The sequence below is a fragment of the Musca domestica genome, unplaced genomic scaffold (genome assembly GCF_030504385.1).
Source record: "Musca domestica strain aabys unplaced genomic scaffold, Musca_domestica.polishedcontigs.V.1.1 19, whole genome shotgun sequence".
Classification (NCBI taxonomy): Eukaryota; Metazoa; Arthropoda; class Insecta; order Diptera; family Muscidae; genus Musca; species Musca domestica.
The window spans coordinates 2,386,795-2,412,239 of NW_026712245.1; the positions used below are offsets into that span (position 1 = coordinate 2,386,795).

The 25,445-nt window shown below is 33.6% G+C and overlaps 1 protein-coding gene across 1 annotated transcript in view; it reads left to right on the forward strand.

Annotated features, from left to right (window-relative positions):
* LOC101899628 (protein drumstick) overlaps positions 1 to 16,325 on the forward strand; it is a 30,299-nt gene extending 13,974 nt beyond the window's left edge. The window contains exons 2-3 of the mRNA XM_005181543.4: positions 9,381 to 10,945; positions 14,765 to 16,325. Coding sequence (XP_005181600.1) covers positions 10,725 to 10,945; positions 14,765 to 14,789 — 246 coding nt within the window. The 5' untranslated portion in view covers positions 9,381 to 10,724 and the 3' untranslated portion in view covers positions 14,790 to 16,325. The remainder of the gene's footprint in view (positions 1 to 9,380; positions 10,946 to 14,764) is intronic.
* The last annotated feature ends 9,120 nt before the right edge of the window (positions 16,326 to 25,445 follow it).

The window sequence follows — 25,445 nt, forward strand, 5'->3', positions numbered from 1 at the left end:
TTATGTTGTGGGTTTTATATAAGCGGTAAAAGAACATGATCGGTTATGAGGCAACTGGAAATTTTCAATTAAGAATATCATTTAAAATAAGTAAAGGGGAAGTTGGGAGTTTTACAGAATACCGCACCAAGTATACCCACCAATAGAAAGGACAACTTTAAATTAGAAAATTAAATGAACTGTAAGAGTTAGTTATATGATCATCAAAGAAATTTGATTCTTTAAGAACGATTTCCGATTTTTTATGTAGCATTCCGTGGTCCAAAATTATGTAGCTATTATTCTTTGTTGCACAGTTGAAATATCAGATACCAGTGCATTTTTAGCATTATCTTTTTTTATTAAATAAAAAAAAAAACAAATTAGCCAGAAAAATTGGTTTGATCTTAAAAAATAAAAAATTTTTGAAAAAGCCTTCGTTTTGATAGATTTTACAAAAATATTTTTAAATGGTTAATATTTTACATGTTATAGATTCATATTTATAGAAGCCTCCCCCCGGTAATTAGTAACACATATATTTAAAACAAAATTGGTCATAAGATCCGTTTTAATATTTTCAACAAATCCATAATTTTTGGACAAGAAGTCATTCAAAATAAACACAAAAATGCACGATTTCTGATCGGAGGTTTCTTTAAAATATTGTCATAAAAATAATTCTTTGGGCGAATTTTCCTAAAGGAAAATCTTAAATATATTTATATAGCTGTGAAGTCCTGAAAAAAGCTCTTTTTTAAATCCACCATACATAAAACAGTAGTTTTTAATATAAATTAAAAAAAAATTATAAAATGCATAAAAAAATCTACGATTTTGGTCAAGAATTGGAAAACAAGTGACGTAGGAAAGAATCCTACCTTTTTATATGCTAAGCAATAAACACAGGCTTTTACAGTCAGACAATAAATAAATAAATGATAAAAGTTTTACATCAATTGATGTACGCATAAATTCCAAAATTGATCTATGCCTAGCCACTAAAATAGCATCTAATGTACCTGATGAGCCGCTTAATCACTGATATTATATATAAGGTCAGCAACAACCGAGATGTATATCAAAGGTATATAATATCTGAACCGATCTCGATAAAATTTGGCAGAAGTATTTCGAGCTGTCCGGTATCAAACATCATTGTTGTGGAGCGCATATAAGGAACATTAACACCAAATCGAATGAAACATATATTGGGAGCTATAGCTATATCTGAACCGATTTTCACCAAAATCTGATGCACTTGCTTTTAGGGTGAATTCCGTCGGAAGTGCCAAAATTCAGTCCATTTGGGCTGTTGTTAGCAATTTGGTGCACAAAAAAAACCTAAACTCGTGTAAAAATAAATATGGGAGCTATATCCAAATCTGAAACGATATTGACAAAATTTTAAACACTTTTTTCTGAGCTGTATCTGATTTCAGGTACCATCGATCATTGTTGCGGAGTGCATATTACGCATGTGAGAGACTTATAACTCCAATTCGGGTGAAACATATATTTGGGAGCTATAGCTATATCTGAAACGATTTTCTCCAAATTTGATGTACTTGCTTCTAGACAGAATTCAGTCGGATGTGCCAAAATGCAGGTCAATTGCACTGATATTGGCAATTTGGGGCACAATTAACCCGAAATCGGTTGAAGATATATATGGGAGCTATCTATTTACCCTCCACTTCAAAAAGGAGAGTATATGAGGTTTTTCATTCCGTTTCTAAGATATTTAGGTATCTTAGTCGTAGACCCCATAAAATACATATATTAATGATCAGCATAAAATTCTAAGTCGATTTAACGATATCCGTCTGTCTATCTGTATGTCTGTCTGTTGAAATCACGATACAGCCCCCATTATTTGACGTAGAGCTTCAAAAGTTGGCAAAGCAATCTGTATAGTGTCTAGGATGGTTGGTATTATGAGATGAGATACATCGGCCCACGTTTTCGTATGGCCGCGATATAACGGTACCTCCCGATACTTGGGTTTTTGATGATTTTTGCCAAAATTTTCTACATTTTGGTATCTAAAAATTGGTATTTGGAGTTCGTAATGGGTTCTACCTCCTGTGGCGGAAAATTCACGTTTTGGTTTAGCCCTCGGTGTTTTGACGATTTTAGCGACATTATTCACCGGATTTGTTTCAAATATCTTATTTTATACTTCTTTACGGGTAGTACAGCCTGTTACAGAAAATTGTCGATGCAGGCCCAGGTCTTCATATAGCTCCGATAGAACGGTACCTCCCTATATTCGGTATTTTGACGATTTTAGCTACATTATTCACCGTATTTTTTCTAGTTTTTTATTTGAATATTGTAATGGGTTATGAAAAATTATCTATGCAGGTCCATGTCGTCGTAACGGCTACATTCGGTATTTCTAAGATTTTAACGGATTTTATTGTTTTGAAAATTGTCAAATTCGTTCCAAATGGTGGAGGGTATTCCAAGTTCAGCCCATCCGTATATACAGCTTTTTTTACTTGTTCGTTTTCCAAATTATGTTAAAAACAGCGACCACTTTTTTCACTACTTCGCATTTCTAGTTATGAGAAGAATATTTTCCCTTGGAAACGTAATTCCTCTCTCTCTCTCTCTTCTCTTCCTCGCCCAGAAAAGAGTCAAATTACCAAAAAAAATATATATTTTAATAAAATAAAATAAAAAGATTGGTCAGCAAACCCTTCATATTTTCCTTGCGAACCCAAGATTTTTTGGTCTGGATGTCCTCAACCAAATTAAAAAAAATGTTTAAACAAATTCTCCCAAAGAATACTTTGTTAAACATTTTCTTAATAGATCCAGTATTCTTTGGGAGAATTTGTTTAAACATTTTTTTTTTAATTTGGTTAACAATCTTATATATTTTAAATTTATAATTTAAAGATAAGAACCATTTTTAGTCAGATGTCCTTTAAAATATACTTAAAAAATTCATGACCGTCCGTATTTACAGCTTTTTTACTTGTTCGTTTAATTCCTCTCTCTCTCTCTTCTCTTCCTCGCCCAGAAAAGTGTCAAATTACCAACTACTAACTGCTTCCAATTGACCTGAACTGCATTTTAACATTATATAAGAAACAGCACCAAGTGATAACTAGTTCTACTGTTTGGTCTACGGACCATAACCTCCAATTATTTTCGAAATAATTTATTAAGGTCTAGGTTCTCGAACATCTGTTTTACATTTTAATTACGGTAAAAATGGTTAGTTAATTCATAATTTTATTCGATATAAGGGGGCAAAGACAGAACAACACACAACCTGCCGGCCAACTGTTGGTTATTATCCACTAAATAGACAATAACTAACAATTTAATTCATAGCTTATTAGAACCAAAAAAACAGAACAGAAGAATTTATGAGGAGAGAGCGAGAGGGAGAGGGGAGAGAGAGCAACACCCACCATTTCAAGCAACTGTTGGTTGACTATCAAAGGGCCATGGGTTGTTAACTTTGATGGTGGCTATTGAAAGAGTTTTTTTTTTTTTTTTTTTGAGGAAAGGAATTTCATCGGGGCGCACCATCCTGTTCAACGGTTTTATTGTTAAACAGCCGAATGATTAACGGCGACAAAATGACCATGTGACGCCACTTTTGTCCCACAGCCTGCCTTGACTGGCCTGGCCTAATGAATGTATAAACATTTGGAAAGGCTTTGGCCTCCAAGAATAAAAAAGAAAAAATAACAGGAATCCCGAAGAATGAAACAAAGGTTCTCCTGTGGGAGAGCACGATGATGATTTGTGTTCTCAGCTCTGGTTAGGACATAATTTTCATATTTTTGTTTCATTTGTTTTTTTTTTCAGATAGTTTTGAATGAAAAGAATAGCTGAGCATTGAGGCGTCTTTGGCGTCACCATTGTTTTAATGGTGTTGCTGGGCTAACATCCGCCCGCCAGCCAGCCACCACCATTATTTCGATTATGAATCCCAAGTTCCCGGTTTTTATTGTGGGAGCTTTTTTTCTTGGCGTTGTTGTGTTAAAAATTGGGTTTTTGTTATTGTCATTGTCAATAAAGGAATCGTTACGAATTGAAAGGTTTGGGACACATCCATCCCGCTGCGAGACCATAACAAAGTCACTCTACGCTTTTGTAAGGTATCCAACCAAAAAAAATTGGTCTTTTTTTTCGGAGTTCAAACCTGGCTGGCTGGCTGCTGACTGGATGGCTGATGTCCAGCTGTGACAAGTTTAACAATATGTAAATGCGTCAAGTTCATTCCGGCAAATCGTCGTTATAAATACAACATTAAAAATTTTTTGTTGGCCAGAGATGCCATAAAGAAACCCCCCCAAAAAAAAATCCAAAACAATGACAATCCCCCCAAAGTATCCAGCCGTGAAAAGATGCATAAAAACAACGACAAAAGGTTACCTACTTCCTTGAGATGGAATGGGGAGAAAAAACACAACAACAAATACCCTCACATTAACTCCTGAGTCGAGGCACATCTCAGGGGTTAAGGGTGGGGGCTGTGGTGCGGGGGCGTTGCAACCCAAATGCTTAGGGGGCTTCTTCATTTTTTTATGGATTTGCTTAACAAGCTGTTATGAATGTCATAAATTGTTATAAATTTCGAAAATTTATGTTAAACGGTTCTCCAAAGGCCATTAAAGGCATTGCCAACCAGCCATCGGCTCAGCCTTATTTTTTTAAGCGCCAGCAGGACAAATATTTGTTCTTTCCACATTTCATTAAAAATATTTTGCGGAAACCTATTGTTATTTGGCCTCGTATCAGCGGGATTATGTGAGTCCGTCCAAGGCTGCTGGAATTTTTTTTCTCCTCATCTTTTGTTTGTCACTGATACTTTCATTATACGCTCCGACCAAAACAAGCTTCTGGCAATTGTTAAGCTGCGCTTTTTTTTGTGATAAAATTAAATTTAAAGCTGGCGCATATCCATCGAACCCATCCTGCCGGATTATATATGGCAATGCGATGATTAAGCCTCACAGCAAGCAATCATTTGGGGTTTCTTTTTCGTTCATTCTATTCATTTGAAATTCCTGGAATTTTGGGAAAATGACCAGTGGCCACTGGGTTGCTGTTAATGTGAAACAAAAATCACATCAAGATTAATTACAATTGATTAATGTTCAATTTACAGGCGCAGAGAAAGAGAGAGAGAGGGACAATAACACCAACGCATCACCCTCATCTCTCCCTCTCTTTTCCCTTTCTTTGCCATAAAATAAAAGGGTTTGACATTTGCCAAACAGTTGCCGGGGCTTTTTGCTTCCTGTTTTGTAATCTCATGTACCCTCTTTCTTTTTCTGAAATAAAATATTAACAAATAAATTGTGGCCATTTGATATTGAGACATGGGTCATAAATGTTTTAATTTTGAAATTTATTTTAAATTATTTTTTGGGGATTTTTTTTGAGTAGTTGAAAAGAGATAAGGAAATTTCATAAATTTAAGAATGTAATAACCAGAAATGCCGAACATTGAATATTTAAAATATTTTTGATGAAGGCAAATATTTTATCTGAAAACTCAATTCTAAAGAGAAATAAATACATTTTTGAGATTATTCGGGATTTTTGACGATTTTTATTTAGCTTCGGATACAATTAGTCTGAAGAAATTTGAGCACTTTTGTTTTGTTATTAATGTAAATTTAATTGTTGCTATGGTTTTATTGAGCATCTGGAAAAAAATAAAAAATAATAAATTAAAAAATAAAATATCCTTCCTTTCCTAGATTCTTTAAATTTTTAGAAAAAAAAAAATCCTAGCTTTTGTTAAAAGAAAGAAATTGTTATTTTTTCATGATTTTTCTAAATTTAGGTGGCAATTGTTTTGTTAGTTGGGCGCCAACTTCCCGTTCCTGAAAGCGAGCAACTTTTTGCCGGGATTTATATTTTGTTCAATATTTTTTTGTGAATATCTATCATCAGAGTCATTGATAGTCGTAGAACCATCCCCAAAAAAATTAAAAATTCCTAATTTTTAAAAATTAAAAAATAAAACGTTAAATAAATTTTCGACTTTGTTTGATTTCTATGAGGGCAATGGTGAAATTCAGAATATTGACCCTTTGTGGCGGAGCACCCAGATAGCGTTAAAATATGCTGGCGATTTTTACATCAAATCTATGTCAGAGGTTAAATACTGCGATATATGGAGCCTCAACCAAATCGAACACACCCTAAGCCTTAACTTATATTTTTTTAAAATTTTATTAGTTTTGGGAGCTACGCGGTTGAGTGGACCAATAAATTATATTTTTACTCTAGAGCAAGTTGTAATAGAAATATAGATATCTGGGTAAATTTTTACAATTTATGAAATTTAATTTTTAACCCTTATAGGACCGGTGCTCAACGGAATGGACCCGCAATGTCGATTTTCGCACCTGCTATAAATTTCATAAATATTTATTATTATGTGCGAAATTTGAGTACCCCTGGTAGTGATTACGATGGGTAGATGCCCTGGAGATAAATTTTTATTTTTGCTATTTTGGCCCTTCAGAAACAGTTTCAAACTGAATTTCTGGCTTATGCTTTATAAAGTTATTACAAATTTATTTTTTATTTATTTATTATTATTTATTTATTGAAAATTTTGAATTTTCGTAATTGAGGGACCAGAAGCATTTTACCGAACTTCAGCCAAGTTTGACAGCAATATGACGATGTCCAATGTTTTGAAATCATGTGTATTTTCCAGTCTGATGAACATGTCTAGATCGACTCCAAATAACGGTTTTAGATCCTAGGTCTCTTTGGATCTAGCGATGTCCGTCCGTTTGTCTGTCCGTCTGGCTAGTTGGCTGGTGCGCACAATAACTCTCGAAGGGAGTTTCCTATTTAGCCAAACTTTGGTACATTTACGTAATATTTTTGTCAAACTTAGATCGAATTCGGAGATGGGCAATTTAGGTCCACTCCTTCTAGTACCTCTCCCACAAAAAGTCGAAATTTTCAAAAAATATATTTTTCTGCACAGAAAGAGAAACGATAATCCGATTTTGCTTCAACTTTGCAAATCCTAATATTTGCATCAGTTCTTGGGCAGGTGCAAAAAAGGACAATATCGGTCCACTCCATCAAGTACCTCCCCCACAAAGGGTCAACATTTTCAGTAATTATAACTCTAATAAAATGTGATATAAGTCTCAGATTGTCTTCAAATTACACACATCACAATATTTTTATTAAACCAAGGTCTAGTGATAAGATGGAATATATCGGTCCACTCCTTCTGGTACCTCCCCCACAAGAGGTCGAAATTGTTGGATATCCATGAAGCTCATAAAACGCCAAAATAACACCCGATTCCATCCGGACTTGGTACATCTCAATATATCCGTCAATACAAGATCTGTTATAAAGATAATGGAGATCGGACCATTTCTTCTGATACCTCCCCCACAAAGGTTCAAACTTTTGAATAACTAAAACTTTTATAAAATCCGAAATAAGCATCAGGTTCTCTTTATATTTTACACATCCAATTATTTCTACTAACGCAAGATCTGCTGTGAAGATGAGATATATCGGTCCACTGCTTCTGGTACCTCTACCACAAAATGTAAACATTTTGAATGCCCATGAAGCTCATAAACCACGAACTTAACATCCGATTCCATTCAGACTTGGCACATCTCAATATTTCGATCAACACAAGATCTGTTATAAAGCTGCTAGAGATTAGACAATTTGCTCTGGTACCTCCCCCACATAGGGTTCAAGATTTTGCAAAACAATACGCTCAAAGAAAGCGAAATAAGCTTCCAACTCTCTTCAAATTATGTCCGATACGAAATGGACAATATTGACCTATTTCTTAGGAACCTACACCACAGAGGGTCAAACATTTGAAAAATTTCATAACAAAAGTCAAAATATGTTCAAATAATCGAATATTGGCTGATAATTTTTAACGTTAATAATTTTTAACGTGTTTTTGTTTTTTTTTTTTTTTTTTTTTTTTTTTGATGGACCATTTCTTTTTTTTTGAATTTTCAAAGATAATGATAGTCTAAAGTGTGGCCAGTTAAAAATAACCCCGCTCTTCTTTAATTGTTTTTTAAGAAAGCGTATTTCTCAATGTCTTCGTTTGTTCACACTCTTGTAACAAATGCCGCAAAGAAGGTAGAATTTTATTCCCATTATAGTTTTCGATACATTTGAAATAATCCAAAATTGTACATTGCTACGGAAATATTTGTTTAGTTTGCTTTACAAGTTCCGAAATTAAGCACCGCTTATTGCAATCTATAATAGCGTCGAATTATTTCTTAAAATGAACAATCCGCCTAAATTTTTTAGGTTATTTTAAAAACCACGTTTTTTTATTCACTGTTTAATGAAATTTAGAAAAATAAAAAAAATAATATTTTTTCGATCAAGTATTTTTGCCGTTCTTTAATTCATTTTTTTAATTTTAATTTTTTAATTCATTTACTTTTCTATTTTTATCTATTTATTTATTTTATTATTATTATTATTATTATTTATTTTTTTTTTTTTTTTTTGAGAAAAAAAAAACATGGCTTTTTCATCTTCCACGTACTCTTAAATGACGTTTCTTTATGAAACAAGGAAGAAAATATAGAAATTTCAACATTTTACCGATAATCATATACAAAATAATTTTTTTTAAATTAATTCAAAAAGTGATCTCCATTCCAAAAAAAAAGAAAAAATAAATAAATATTATTGCATTGGGAAATTTTGAAATCAATTTGCAATTTTTAATCAATTTGACTTTCTCAATTTTTAGTAAATATGCCTCTGGCATCACTTCCACGTGGTTAGACACGAGAAAAGGGATTCCTGTAAAAAATCAAGAAGAAAATGTAGAAATTTCAATATTTTATTTCATTTATTTTATTTACAGAGGATCCTATCTCTAAAAGATTTTTTTGGGAACACAATTTTCCCTCACATCAACCTGCCTACCATTCAAAAATTATTTAATAGGCATCTAAGCTTTAAAAATATTTACAAAAATATATACATGACTCAGATTGATAAGCACGTAAATTCAATTTGAATTTTTTTAAATCATTTTTAAACAAATACGCCTCCTGCATTACTTCCACGTGCACCTCACTTACATATCTTTAAGAAATCAGGAAAGGAATATATAAATTTGTATGTATTTCAAAATTTGTGTTAGCAGAAAGGGAGCATTCAAAAAAAATATTTATGTCAAATACCTAGCTACCCACCTTCCAACCATCGAACGCATTCAATAAATTCGGTGGCTCAAATTCGTTATGTTACGTCAAATTTGTGTTAAAAATAATTTTATTGTAATGATTTCCAAATTAGAAAACCCACCTACCTATCTAACAAATGGTTACTGATTTTTTTTATTAATAAAAACCTAATTTCTTGTCTATTTCTTTTTTCAGAAATTTTTGTGAACAAGATCGTTTTTGTCTACCTTAACCCACAACAAAAAAACCAAACGAAGAAAAGAAAACACTGAATGAATTTCAAAAACGCACCAATCAAATAATAGACGAAAACAGATATTTTCAAGTGTTTAAAATAGAGCATTTCGAAATACGCCCACATTCAACACCACACAGCCAATAACATTTCTAAATTGAAAACGATCTTCAAGAGACGGCAACAACAACAACAACGGACATAGATAAAACCACAACAACCACCACCATTCAGGCATTCATCCACCAACAATATCACCTTTGAGCAACAACCACCACCGCCACTGCCGTCGCCTTGGCCATAAGAGTAAAAGAAAGAAAAAATCTCGCAAACGCCATAACAAAGTATTTTCGTGTTTGAAACACACCACCAAACGCCACAAGAAAAAAAGTAAAAACTAAAGGTGTTTAAATCACCATTTGAAGTAACACATCAGTCTGTCAGCAGCTGCTGCATAACGCGCTTGTTATCTCTCTGCGTAGCCCGAAAGAAATAAAATCAAAAAAGAAAAAAAAAAAATCGTTCCTAGCTATTTAAGGTGCACCCTATATTGCCACACACAAAAGCTGGCCAGAACGAAAAGAAGTTGAAGTAGAAGAAACGACTTGTATTTTTTCGACCATAAATACAAATTGCTGAAAAGCCACACACACCGAACCCACAGATCGCAGCCAATCATCGTCGTTGCGGTGGAAGCTAAGCCATAAACCGCATATCATTTTGCTGGACAACTAGGAAAACAAGAAGAGATTAACCGTGCCGCCGCCCGACAATCGATAACATAAATTTACGTTTGAGTGGAATAAGGAGGAAAACAAAGTTTCCCTCCCCCAAAATCCCCACCCAACCGCAAACAGCGGTCTTATCTAAAACCACAACAGTGTTAATACCAAGTTTTTTCACGTTCATACAAAAGAACAATAACAACGACAACCCCGAGAATAGCATTTGTTTTTTATAATTGTGAACAACAACAACTGAAATTACTCAATTACTCTCAAAGAGTATTAAAGTACGACAGCAACACTAACACCAACACCGACCAACACATTTATCCGTTAATCAACGGCAAGCAAACAAACACACCATCTCATTTGGTAATCCCCCTCCCAGAGAAAAGAGAGTACCGACGACATAAAACGACTGCTCTTTACTTTTAATTGCAAGTGACATTTTTTGTGTTCTTTATTGTGAGAGTGTGCTTTTAATCAACCACAGCAACAACAACGACAACAACTGCTAGCAAGCAAGAACAACAGTTAAGCCAACAACAAAGAAACAAGCAAACAAACAAAGCCACCACCATGTTCGCTGTAATGAGAATCGACAATGATGACTGCCGGTCGGACTTTCGTCGCAAGATGCGTCCGAAGTGTGAGTTCATTTGCAAGTATTGCCAGCGGCGTTTCACCAAACCCTACAATCTAATGATCCACGAACGGACCCACAAATCGCCCGAAATCACCTATTCCTGCGAAGTGTGCGGCAAATATTTCAAACAGCGTGATAATCTCAGACAGCACAGGTAAGTTTTACAAAAAGAAAAAACGAAAAAAATCCAAAACAAAACAAAGTAAATCACGAAAAAAAGAAATTTATTAAATTGAGAAAATTAGAATATTTGAACGCCAAGTAGAGAGAAGTAGGTTCAAACAACAGTGAGAAAAATTAGAAAATGGGAAGAAATTCTCAAGAAATTGCCGTGGGTTAATGCAATTTGAAAAATCCGTTTGATGAATTAACAATTTCCAATTTTCGATACGAAAAAAGGAGAGTATGGGAGACTTCTTCCAGTCGTTTCTGAGAGTTTTTTTCTCCTGAGGTTATCAAAAGCAACAAAGTTTCATGGGTCTGCTTTGAAACATAGGAATATGATTGAGTTTTTTTCTTTTTTGAGCTAAAATTAACGTTTCTGGAGCTTTGATGTTGTTCGAATGAAGGCAATGAGAAAAACATATTTTCAGATAAAAAAAAAAAATGAAAGAAAAAATGAAGAAAATGGAAGAAATATAAATTAATCGAAAAATTAGAATATTAGGGCTCTAAGAAGGGAGAGAAAAAAAGTGAGCAAATTACAAAAAGGGAAGAAATTGAATTTGTCTCCTGAATTTTGAAAAATTCGTTAGTGGATAAAGATTTGGCATTTTGTCACTCAGAAATTGAGAGTAAAGAATAATTCTTCCTTTCTTGCTTCAGGTCTTTGTTTCGCCCCTGAGGTTTTTGAGTCTTTTTTGTGAAATATGACAGATAGTGTATTTTTATTTATTGTTTTATTTACAAAACAGCTTTCCTCAAGATTTCAATTTATGCCAATGAGAAAAGTATGTTATAGGGATAAATAAATCGAATCTTGAGCGTTTTTTGTTCGGCAAAATAAACTAAAGGTGAGAATACATAAAGCGCTTTTCTGACTGGCTTTAGTTATCGGCTGGCTTCTTCGGAAAAGAACAAAGGAGCCTAGGGCCAAAATCGAACTAAGTCAACCTAAAATTCCTTTTTTCCTCTACGAAGAATCCAGCCGATGACTTAAGACAGTCGAAAAAGCGTTTTATATATTCCCTGGAATTGCTCCTTAAGATTTTGATAGAAGCCAATAAGAAAAATATATTTTCGAACGAAAAATAATCAATTAAAATTGGAAAGCTTGGAATTTTGCTCGAGCAGGCAACAATTAAAAAAATGTAAAAATAGCTTGGAGATGTGAAAAAAAGACAATTTGCCGGGGGTTGCAACATTGTTTTTTTTTTAAGATTTTGGAAAAGGCCAGTGAAATAAAATCCAAATTTCAGAAATGGAGGAATAAAAAATATCAATTAAGAAATCATTTTCCCCCTGACATTTAAAAAAAAATATTTTTCCTTGTAGTTCGGAAAGATGAGATGTGCTTCGCCGTTGGTTAATTTTTTTATTTTTTAAGGGTTTTGGAAAACTTCTCTTCTTCTGTCGTTTGTTTGCGAAATTGTGTCAAATTGTGAAAAGTGTCATTGCAGAAAAGTCAGTAAGGAAAAGATAGTATTTATGTCGAAGTTGTGTGAACCTTTTTTCGAGCCTTCCTCTTCCCTCAAAGGATCAAAAAAAATATTTAATGTTTTGGACTCAGTTAACGCCATTTTGAGCGTATTTTCAAAAAAAAAAAAAAAAAAAAAACGTCTGACTCTAATTATTTTTTCCGGAATTGAATCTCTGAAATTTTAAAACTTTCTATTTTTACATTTATTATGGAAGACGGAACGATAAGTTAGTCGGTGAATGGTGGAGTTCTTGATTCAGCACTTTCTTTACCTATATATTATTAACTATTCTTAGAACTTCCAAAGTAGGGAGAAAAAAATTTCCGATCATTTTAGATGGAAATTGCGTTCCTTGAGCTTCTCTAAAGGCACCGTCACAATATTAACAGACATTTCATAGATTCATCTCAAATTTTGTTTTTTAACTGTTTTGTCTTGGGAACAGTGAGAAGAAAACTCAAACCCCCACTTTTATTTGAAAGTTGTCGGAATAAAAATTCGACATTTTTTCTTGAAGGAATTTTCGACTTCTTCTTTCTAAAGGTGTCCTTCCAACGATTTAGTTAAAGATTAATTTCGAATTTTTACCTTAAACCAAAATTCGAGTCATTGCACATTTTTGGGCTAGTATAGTAATGGCAAATCTTCCGAATTTTGTTGGTCAAAAAAATCAATTCAACAACAAAATACAAACATTTGACTCTGCAACTTTGACTACTAGGAAAGGTAGATTTCAGTATTTAGACATTTCAATATCAAAAGTCGAATTGCGTTTTTTTAAGATTTTTACGCTTTTGAAGATTATTTCAGAAAGCGTTAGGTTTCTCTTCATGGCTTTAAAATGCTTGAGTAGTTAGTAAATGATTTCAGGTTTTTTCGACTCGGTTGTGATCAAAAATTTTTAAACTTTTTGTTGGTGTTGTATGGAAAGACAATATTTCTGAAGATCTCGGTGAATTTTAAGATTTTGGGAAACAGTTTAATTGGAAATTTTTAAAGAGTTTATAGTTTGCGACGAATCCTGGTAATACGTTGTAATATTTATTTCTGTTAATATTTGATTTCAATAATTTGATTTTTAAACTTTCCAAGGGATCAAAATATCCTCTTAAAATTTGCAGCCGATTACTTTGAAAAGTTTTCTTTCTGCATAGCCATTAGTGCCTGAAAATCGTCGATATTAGGTCTTTAGGGAAATTGGTTATTTTAGGAGTTCCTTTTGGATGAAGAGGTCTTTGAAGAAGCATTTTCCAATTAAAAAAGAAACTAATCTTATTCCTTAAAATTAAGCCATATTTCTTAGGAGTTTCTCCTGAGTTTGTCGATATCTCTTATCAATCAACAATTGAGTGGATAGTTACGAGTTTCCCACTAATTTCATATCGTCCCAAATGAAACGAAAAACCCTGCATTTTTTCAGTTGATTGGGTCTAAAATTTCTTAAAAATTGCCTACAGAGAATGCTCTTTATTCTTTGAATTCTTTTTTTTCGAAAATTTGACTTAGAGTTAAAAATTAGCCTCAAATGTTCCAAATGCCTTCACTTCAATGAGTTGAGAGAGAGGTCTTGGTCGCTGGAACTTCCCTCTTCCCTCCCTTGATAAACATACGTCAATTGTTCTGGATTGCTGGATTGAAAAAAGCAATACTTTGTCCAACGTCAGATGATAAAATTAAAATTAAAATTTAAAATTTTTTTTTAAAATAAAAATTAAATTCTGAAAAAAATTGTTAAATTTAAAATTTTTTTAAAATTAAAAATTAAATTCTGAAAAAAATTGTTTAGCATGTTTGTGATTGCATATTTGGTATTGAAATCAGGGGGAAAAACAATTCTTTCTACTTCAAAAAAAAAAAAAATGTTTTAAATAATTTTTTATCGGGTCAATATTTTGATCTTCACCGATAGTCATAAGGGATTACATTTACTTTTCTCATTGGCAAAGTGAATTTTTTTCATTGAATTGTTAGTTTGAATTTAGAATTTTAGTTTGGATTTTGAAATTTTCCTTAAAGAGTCTCATTTAACCAGATATGGAATAAAAAATATTTTAATATTTTATTTATAGTGCATGTCGCTTAATTTTCATGTTATTTTTTCTTTGGCCAAAGGGTATACATTTGGGCTGGCAATTTAAGCTCTGTATGGATGAGCTATTATGGAGGGATTTTTTGGGATTATTATTAAAATTATTTATATATTTTTTATATATGTATATAAAAACAATTTCTTATTTATTAAGTTGTACATATTATAATTATTGATTTTTTATTGGGTTATTTCTAAACTCTAATGGTCTTCTTTTTTTTCTCTTCTTTGGTTTTATTTTTAGATGTAGTCAGTGTGTCTGGCGATAAATATCCTATTATACTGTAAAGCACTTCTTCTATATATATACATATTATAAAAACAAACAAAATAAATAAATTAAAGAGAAATGGAAATAATATGTAACAAAAACACCAACTACTCTATAAATATAAATACCGATCATGCACGCACGCACGCACGCAAATCATCATCAATATGCACCCAACTACCCACCCACCAATCAAGCAATCACACAACAACAGCACACCCATATGTATACAACAACAATATTTATATAGAAAAAAAAGCAATAGCAACAATGCCATCATGTATGCCTTAAGTAATGTCATCAACATCATCAGCCAGCATCAGTAGATCGTCTTCTTCTGTTTTTTTTTTCTACACTGCTCCTACGTACAGACAGACCTATTGTGATCGTTGCCATAACCATGCGACCATATGTGTGCCTGATGAAATCATGATCATTTCTCCTAGATCATCAAAGATCTTGGATTATCAAAAGATGAGCTACTTTGTGTTTTTGCTTCTCACTTTCACAAATGGCTTTGGATTTTTCAAAATCTGATGAAACTCAAAACTTTAAAAGACCATAAATGAGGCACAAGTGGGTGTCCAAGCGGCCCACAAGGTAGACATATGGAGAGGAGAATGTATTTTGTGATTTAGTTTGAAGGTGATGGGTTGCCAACAACAGCCACAACAACAACAACAATAACGACATAGAGACGAGCAAATGGATTGATGACATTGATGCCACCATGAAATGAAATTGGTTATGGAGTTCAGCGTCTAAACTTGGGTTTACGGTTGTATTTTTTATGGATGTTTTATGGTTTATGACACAGAAATAGAAAAACACAAGTACACACACACACAAACTATGTAAATACTGGCTGGAAAGATAGAAACACGAGCGCACAAACACACATACCACCCACGTAAATAGATTTGGAAGCTTTTCTTTGAATACCCAAGAAATCAAGAGTATTGCTAAAGTAAGAGCCCAATTGAATGTTAGCAGGATCGAAAACCGCATAATTTATTCCGAAAAAAGAAAAAATAAATTCGAAAAAATCCTCAACAAAAAAAAAAAAAAAAAAAATTGAAGCTTGAAATGCGCAGGCGCATTTTGTCAAATAACCAACCAACCCACAGATAAAATTCAAAACAAACCATCTCCCAAAAATTAAAAAAAAAATATATATTCTTCGAATTACAGAACCATACATCCATAGAATAAGGAAAGCAAAACCAGCAGCCTGCAAGGACCCAGAGCAAATGAGCTTCAAAAACCATAAAAAAAACATTACGTCCTTTTCTCAACCACAACACCAGCAAAATAACAACAACAAAAAATCTTGCCCAAAAAACCACAGACTTGCCTTATTCATACATATGAGTGTTTTTCTAAAAAACCACAACAACAAAAAAAAAAAACTACAATTTAATGTTTAAACTAAAATAAACGACAACAACATGAAATACAAGTATTACTGTTATTATTATTACCTTTAACTATTTAGCTATAATTTTTACTATAATTTTTTTCTTCTCTATTTTTTTTTTCAAAACATTCCTAAGGTTCCTTTAAAAAATATTTCTTCTATTTCCCTATTGTTTTTTTTCATAAACTTACTCTCCTGTTTTCTACTATTTTTCTTTACAACATTAATCTGTTAATTTTTAAGATAACCTGAAAAAATATGAAAAAAATCACAAAAAAATGAAATAAAATTATAAATATTTTTTATTATTAATTTGTAAGCTATTATTTGTAATTATCAGCATTATTAGCAACAACAACAAACAAAAAATTAAGCAATAAAAAAAACGTTTAAAAACCAAGCAATTATTTTTAAATTTATTTTTTATTTTTTTTTAATAAGATTTTTAGATTCCTTGAAAATAGTTTTGTAGACCATCCTACCTACCCAAAATGACTTCTCCTACATTTAAAACGTAGTTTGTAGTCATGAAACCACCCTTGTTTTTATTTTTTCTCTCCTTAAAAATATAAAGAAAAAAAAACACCACAAAAAATATGCAATATCAAACCAATTAATTTTAGTTATTACTTTTTATTTTTTGTAAATTTTTTTGATTTAAGAAATTCTTTTTTTTTCACTTTCTTTCAATATCTAAGTTATGTTTATTCTATTTTTTTTCGACCACCACCCTGTTGTTGTATTTATAATTTGATTATAAATGATTAGCCTTCAACTCGTATTTAAAAAAATAATTAAATAATTGTAATGATAAAAATCCTTTTAAACTACCTACTTATAATGCAAAACATAAACTTAAATAATAAAAATCCAATAAAAAAAAACTACAAAAATCAATTCAATGGTGTTTTAATTTTTTATACCGTTCGTGATTAGGGGAAATATAATCCGAACAACTAAAATATATAAAATGCTAAATATATATATTCTACAAATTGGAATGTGGGATAACTTAAGGAACAAGGATAAAAATTAGATTCTCTGGCGCCGGATGAAAGTCGTATTATATAATATTTTTAATGATAACACTCCATTAATAGGATGCTTTGTACATTTTTCTTGAACTCAATATAGACTTGCAACATAAGACAAGGTTTCCAAAATTATTACAATCTTGAAGAACATGATCTCTTAGAAAAATTATTTTACGAAAAAAGTTCAACAACAGCCAATTGACACTTTTACCTAGTTAGCTTCATAAAGGTGTAGAGGTGACGGACAAAACGAGTCATGAAATTGAGAAAGTCTTTATTGAAAAATAATCTCAACATAAACTTTTTTAAGAGAAGTAAGATTATAAAATAGGATAATTCCAAGCTCTGCATCCATGTTACATCCAAAACTTGTATTATATAAAAAGAAAAAAAAACGTAAAAAAAACATTTTTCAACGGAATTGTCAGATTAAACACAAGGAGTTTACCCCCAGACATAGATTTGTCTATATAGGTCCACAATATCGTATATCCCCCATATATCGACACCTTCCGATATTAGGTATTTTAAAGATTTTAACTGAATTTTTAATGGATTTTATTTTTTTGAAAATTTTCTAATTCGTTTCAAATGGTATTCAAAGTTCGGCCGGGACGAAAGAATTTGGAAGCTTTCAAGCAAAAAAAAAAAAAAAAATAAATAAATAAGAAATAGAAATCGTTATAAATTCTGTTAAAATCTTAAAAATATCGTATATAGGGAGCTACCGTCATTTTGGGGTCTATACGAAAACGTGGACCTGTAATTTTCTGTCACAGGCTGTAGTGTAAATACGAATTTTTAACAATTCCGATGAATAATGTAGCTAAAATCATCAAAATTCCGAATATCGGGGGGTACCGTTATATGGGGCTACACGAAGACGTGGACCTGCACAGACAATTTTCTGTCTCAGGCAGTAGTATCCATTTCGAACTTCAAATACCAAATTTGAAACAATTTCGGTGAACAATGTCACCAAAAACATCAAAATACCGAATATAGGGAGGTATAGTTATATGGGGACTATACCAAAACGGGAGCTATATAAAAGCCTATATAGCCCATATTCAATACCAAAAGTGCGATTTTTATTTGCAAACTATTTGCAAATAACTTGCTAAATAATTTGAAGTCCGCTAAAATGATTTAAATGCCAAATATTGGGTGGTGCTGTTACAAAGGGCTTATATGAAAACGTGAATATCCAATTATCTGGCAGAGAAGGTGGTGCTAACTCCGAACACCAATTTTGAGATGATTTTATTGAAAATGTGGAAAAAATCGTCAAAATTTAGAATATCCAAGGAGGATATGCGCAAATGTTCACCGGTATAATATACCCAATTTGAAACAGTTTGACATTTGACATTTATGATCAAAATGCCAGTTCAGTTACATGGGACCATATGAAAATGTGGATTTGTGTAGATAATTTTCTATCAGAGACGATAAAATCAATTCTCAATACCAAATATCAAATTTCAGTCATAGGGGGTTATATTCATTACAAATTTCAAATACCGAATTCATAATAATTCCGTTGATAAAATGTGACATCAATGATCAAAATACTGAATGTCGGGAGGTACAGTTGTATGGGAATTAAACCAAAACTTGGTCCTATATGGATAGTCATCTGCAAGGGTGTTTCTTACACAATAGGGACAGATTCTTTAAATTTAAATTTCTCGGCACAGTTATATGGGGCCTATATAGCCCACTTTCAATACCAAAATTCCTGCAGACCTAACATACATCTGAGTAAAATTTCATCAACATACTTCATTTCGTTCGGAAGCTAAAGTGATTTCCTCAGACGGATGGACATTGCTAAATCGACGTAGAATTTTATGCTGATCAACAACACGAGTATACAAGGTGAGATGATAAAACTGCAACAACTTCAGACGACTGTCATTTCTAAGCCACTCGTTCGATAGCTGTTAAAAATATCCCAGTGAGAGCTCATTATATGATTTACAAGCGTACAAAAGCATTTAGTTGAGAATTTTCCAAACATAATAATTTTCGAATAACTTTCGTGGTTGAATTCAAGGGTGATAGTGTGATTTCTTTATATTTGGCTGGAAAAACACAAGTGGCTATCGTTAGAGCACTGCAGCATTTAAATGTGAATAAATCTGTTGTGTCTCATACCATCGCTCGTTACCGTGATACTGGTAGGGAAGCCTGACGTCAAGGAAGTGGACGGAAGAAAACAGCAACATCAGCAGAAAGAAAGTAAAGAAGCGACTTGATCGAAACCGTCGCGTTGCAGTGGCCGAAAAATGGCTCGTGAGCTGAACATATTGCAATTTTCCATTCGGCAAATATTGAAAAATGAGCTCGGGATAAAGCCATTGAAATTTAAAAAAGAGCAAGAACTTACACCGCAACAGGAAGAAAATAGACTCAAAAGAGCTAAAGAGTTGCTTCGCTTGGCCGAAAGTGGTGAACTGACGAATTTGGTTTTCTCCGGTGAGAAAACATTCGTTGTCCAGCAGTTTGTAAACAAACAAAATGGACGTGTTTTCTTGCCAAAGAGATCAGATAAAAATGTGCACTTTTGGTTGGCCACCAAAACTCAAGCGCCCGCCATAGTGATGGTGTGGGCCGCCATACAGGCCGATGGATGCTCTCCGCTCGTATCAGAATAAATGCAGAATATTATTGCGAAAATATTCTGGAGGGTGTATTAAAGCCTTGGGCACGCAAACATTTTGGCCGCAGACCTTGGACATTCCAAAAGAACTCAGCACCATCGCACTCAGCACGGTTACAAAAATGAGTTTCCTCGCTTCATTACAGCGCACAAATTCCACCAAAATCTCCGGATACCAATCCCTTGGACTATTGTGTCTGAAGAATTTTGGAAAGCAAAGTTGGCACTAAAAATACCAAAGTGTCGATCACCTCACGCAAGCGCTTCGCCGGGAACGGGCCAAAATTCCGCAGAGCAACATTCAGGCGGTTTTATTGGGCGTTTGGAGATTATAAATCGTGCCAAAGGTGACCAATCGGAACAAATCTAAACTTATTCTAAAATTTGGTGCTATTTCCGACATTTTTTGCTTTCATTCAATAAAATTTAAAAAAATAAAAATTACGGCGTTTGATTTTGTTGCAGTTTTGTTTATCTCACCCTGTACATCTTCACAGCAGATCTTTTGTTAGCTGAACTAATGGGATGTGTGAAATATGAAGAGAATCGGATGCTTATTTCGGATTTTTTAACCGTTTCAGTTATTCAAAATTATGGTACGAAGGGCCCGAATGACCCGTTCCCTGCCATCTTTATATCAAATCTTGTGTTGATAGAAATATTGAGATGTGCCAAGTCTGAATGGAATTGGATTTTAATTTCGCGTTCTATGAGCTTCATGGATATTAAAAAAAATTTGACCCTTTGTGGGAAGGTACCAAATTTAAGTACTTATTAACTAGAAAAATATATTGCTAATATTAAAGTAGATTAGTCGAAATTCAATGTAAAAATAGCTGTAATTTTGGAGTTTCAGATTCAGAGATTCTTGCAGATTCTTCCCTGCAGGAAATGTTTTGAATGGGTCCACAATTATATATAGCCACAATACAGCGTTAACTATTCATGTTCCAAATATCGAATACTTAAGCTGAAATATCCCACCGAAACATTTGTTAATTTTGGTTTCCGTTAGGAAAGATTTCGCTTGGTGCATTTTTTCGACTTCGTTCTTCTTTCGGCATAAATCTCCTATATTGAAATATGCCAACATTGAGATTTAGAGACCTGAAATTTCATCAATTAAATATCCACGCAAACAATATTTTAATGTCGGTTCGGTTTTGGAATGTGGGTTTTCGTATTGATTTTCCATTAATACTGACTATGAATAGGAAATTATCGGAACATTTCAATAAAAAAAATTGCAAAAATATAAATCTAAATTTTCATTTCGAAAAAACGCCCTTGGCTCATTGTATAACAGAAAATAAAGACTTGATGCCATAGCAACATTTTCAACATTGTATAACTTTTGATGCCTGGAATTTCTAGAATTTCAAAAAAAAAAATTATTTATTCAAAAGCCAAAATGAAAAGCGCTACTTATCTCCAACTCTCTGACAACATAATAAAATACGACGAATGTAAACACAGGTATTTTACATTTGTAATTCCGGCCCACCATGAAGGCGTTTACAATTCAGCCATTCATTCCTATCATAAACAGCGTGATAATAATTTCATAAGTCATTAGATTCTCGAAATTCCTTGGAAGTTGTAAATGGAAGGAACACCAATTTATTTGAGGTTTTTTTTTGACAAATTTGTGGCATTTAACACAACAACGGCGAATGTAGGCAATGAGAGTGGATGAATGAATGTGTGGTGGGATATCACAAAGCCCCGCCGAACAATCGAAGTCATTAAAATTAAAGAATTTATTTCAACTGTCATGTGACGTTTTTTCTGGTGGTTATGGATTACTTTGGCGTTTTATTTTGGGGGTAGACTGGCCGTCATGGCTGCAGGCACACACACGGAGTTGTGTTCGCTCTCTCTCCCTCTCTCCCTTTTCCACTCCATATTTTTCTCTCTAGTTTTTGTTGCAGCGGTCCCTTTGATTAGCACGTCGTTGTCATTTGTTTGTTGACATTTGTTAAAGGTCTAAAATCTACTCTAATTACTTTATGATACGTCTTTACACATTCAGAGCGACGGCTTCTCTGAAGCAGAATTAAAAGAATGAACCAAAGCATGGACAACAACAAAATATGACGAGAATTCCGGTGAATTCTCTCTAAATACCCATCATAAAATCTTAATTGAAGTCATGTCATATTGATAAAAATTAAAAAAACGTAACAAAACTACAACAATAAAGCCACACCTTACCACCACAAGATATACCCAACCCCCCAGAACATGTGAAGAGACCAGCCGGAGACCCAGACCATGTCAAGGTGCAATAGTGGCGATGTGATCAAAATAACAAAATCATCACAAAACGGGAATTAATGTGACAGATATGTTGGTCGAATTCTTTTGCAGTTAATGAAGGCATATCATTGTTAGAAGGGTGGTAGGAGTTGGGGGCGTAGAATGCAAATCGAAATTTTGAGAAAGGATTTTTCTTTTTCCGAGTATAACTGGCTTACATATGGTCTTCTATATATCGAAAAATTTAAGAAGACTTTCTTTTTTAAAAAAATGTTGAAGACGATCTTTCAATAGAGGTTTTATTAATAGAAGATCTGCAGACGACCTAGAAAAATCCATATTTCCAGGACATTTAGTAGGGGTTTTTTAGACAACCACATGAAGTTTATTTTGACAATCTTCTATCTTTTCAAGGTGTATTTAAAGCTTTCTATTAGTAGAAAACCCTTCGATGATCTGCTATTCTATCTTGAAAATCTTCTAGCATTAAAAAATCTCCCATCCATCAACGTTAGTGAAGTCTATTAATATAATTAGATTTTTTTTTATTAAATTAAGGATACTCGGAAGTCCTCTACCCATAGAAGTACTTTAAAAGTGTGGTCTAACACACCTAAAGATTTTTTTGGATCTTCCATGAGTCCATACCAGACCACCAGGAAGATGAACTTTTAACTACAAAAGACCTCCAGGAAGAAAAAACCTTTCTGAATAGAAAATTGATTAAAAGTGTCCTTTGTAAGGATATCATCAATAACTTCTTTCGAAAGAATCGTCTGTATATGGAATTCTAAGACAGATTCAATATTAAGAGAACCACTGCGAAGCCTACTGTCTATTGATAATTTTCTATTCATGGAAAACCTATTTCTATAGAAGACCTGTTTAAGGTGTACCATCTATAGAATATCAATTAAAGAGTTATAGGATATAGTAGCGCCCATATCATACATTTCCTAAATTCCCAAATCTCTTATGAATCTAAATCTAACTATTATCTTCCCCATACTCAAAATTGACCTACCATTATTAATAGAGCCTAAAAAAATCTTTGATTTATTTATTATCGAAATAATTCTCATTTACTTCGAGATAACGCTCAAAATTGCCAAGTACAGCCGCTGACATAGTTCGAGTGAAGTAATCGTGTGCCTGGTCTGTAGCCTCGAGACCTTGCACGTAAAGGCAAGCTTTTTACGTTTAGCATGCTCTTAGTCTCATGTACTTAGAATTTTTCGACACCTCATGTTCTTAGAAATCTCTCTAAGCATAGTTGACCTCACACTCCTAACAAACTATCGGCGTTCAGAATGTCCCAAGCAATCACTCTTTGTAGCTAGAATCGCGAGACCTTCCTTGATCCAAGACATTACATTGTTTCTGCTCATTTTTCGTTACCACTAACCGATCGCAATGTAGACATGATGGCCAGGTAAGTCCTTGATCTTGTGATTCCTCAGGTTATCAGAAGGCTAAATTCACTCATTACGCTTCATGCGCTTCCGCTTTCCGAAATATTCCCCGAAAAACCAGCCCAATCTTCCACCAGCAGCCCGAATTCTTCTGATCGAGATCCATTAATTAATCTGATTAATACAAAGCAGGGAGCAAACTACCAGATTTCACCACATCCGATAGTAACTAGAATACTTCCGAGTCAAGAGTAAACCGCCAGATAGCCGACAACAACACGAATACTTAAAAACTGAAATAAATAAAACATATCTGAGCGAGAACAAACCATCTGGATGCTTCCGAACCTAGAAAAATGTGAATTGTTCTTAATTGAGAGCAAGCTAGATTACTTCTTTCGAATCGAGAGCAGCACTCCCGATTAATTGCGAGCCAACAACAAAATGTTTTAGAACCGAATGCTAATCCTGCTATTACCTCTAAGTCGAGAGCAATTCACTCGATAAACAGAAGCTAGCAAGCCGCATACTTTCGAGCAAACTATCCAATTAGTTCCGAGTTTACGTCGACCTTCCGATACTTCCGAGTGAGATTAAATAACTTGTTTACCCCTGAGTCTAAAACATCGTGAAGGAGAGGCTTAGCAGATTTCCTTTAAGGCGACATCAATACAAACGCTTTAGCGTCGAGAGTAATTCACCCGATTACATTCGAACCGAATATTTAGAACGAAGTAGAAAATTTTCGATTTCCTATACCCGATTATCTAACGCTGCTTTACCTCGCTGTAGAGAGGAATTCATACGACTTACAGACGATAGCTACCCGCATATGTCTAAGGCGAAGAAAAGCCATCCGTTTTGTTTGGAGTCGATATCGACTCAAATATTTCCGAGCTAGTAGAAATCACTCGTCCACCTCTGAGTCTAAAACAACTTGAATATATCTTAAACGAGAAATACTTGCCCGATTACCTTTTTGAAACGACAGAATTCTAGATTGAAGCCGAATACGAATAACACAGCGGAATGAAAATTCTTAGTTACTTCCGAGCGGGAAACAAACAAGGTACATCCGAACAAAAAGCCATTTAAAAATCTCGAGCAGTCGAGTTTGCCGACAGATGTATACCCTCAACCTTACGTTATGACTATTTTGTTGACCCTTTATGAATATTTTGACCTTTTGTAGGGGGAGGTACCAGATGGAGTTACCCATCTCCGAACCCGATCTAAGTTTGATAATAATTACGATATTCGAATATTCGAGGGTTATCATGTGCATGAGCCAGCCAGGTAGACGGACGGACTCCCCTGGATCGACTCCAAATGTCCTAAAACCAATTTAGTCCAACGAGACCTAGAGGTGAGGCACGTTTTGGCCGTATAAAATTATGTGTTCTGTACTCTGTAGACCTATGGATGAGGGTATACAAAGTTTAAAAATTCTGTAATGAAGACCCACTACTTTTCTCTTTAGAAGTCCTTGTAAAACATTTTTCAAGGGACATTCTTCCATGGAACATATAGTCACACACTAAGCATGATTCAACATCGATGTTTTGAAGCAAACACATCTCAATATATTTCGTTTATTTCTTCTTCTTTCTCGTGGGCCATAAATTATATTTAAATCGACTGCGGTTTTGATTTGAAGTGTATGGCTTGATTGTTACGTTTGTTTTGGTTTTTATTGCGACGCCTCTTTGTTTTTCTTCTATTCAAAGTCTGTCTTCTTCAGGGCGGTTAATAAAAATCGAAATGAAATGTAGTTGGTGGTCGTCGCATTGTATTTCAATCCATAAAACGTATTTCCCATGATTTGAAATACAAAGAAATTCTGTTTGAACAGTAAGGTGTTCCCACT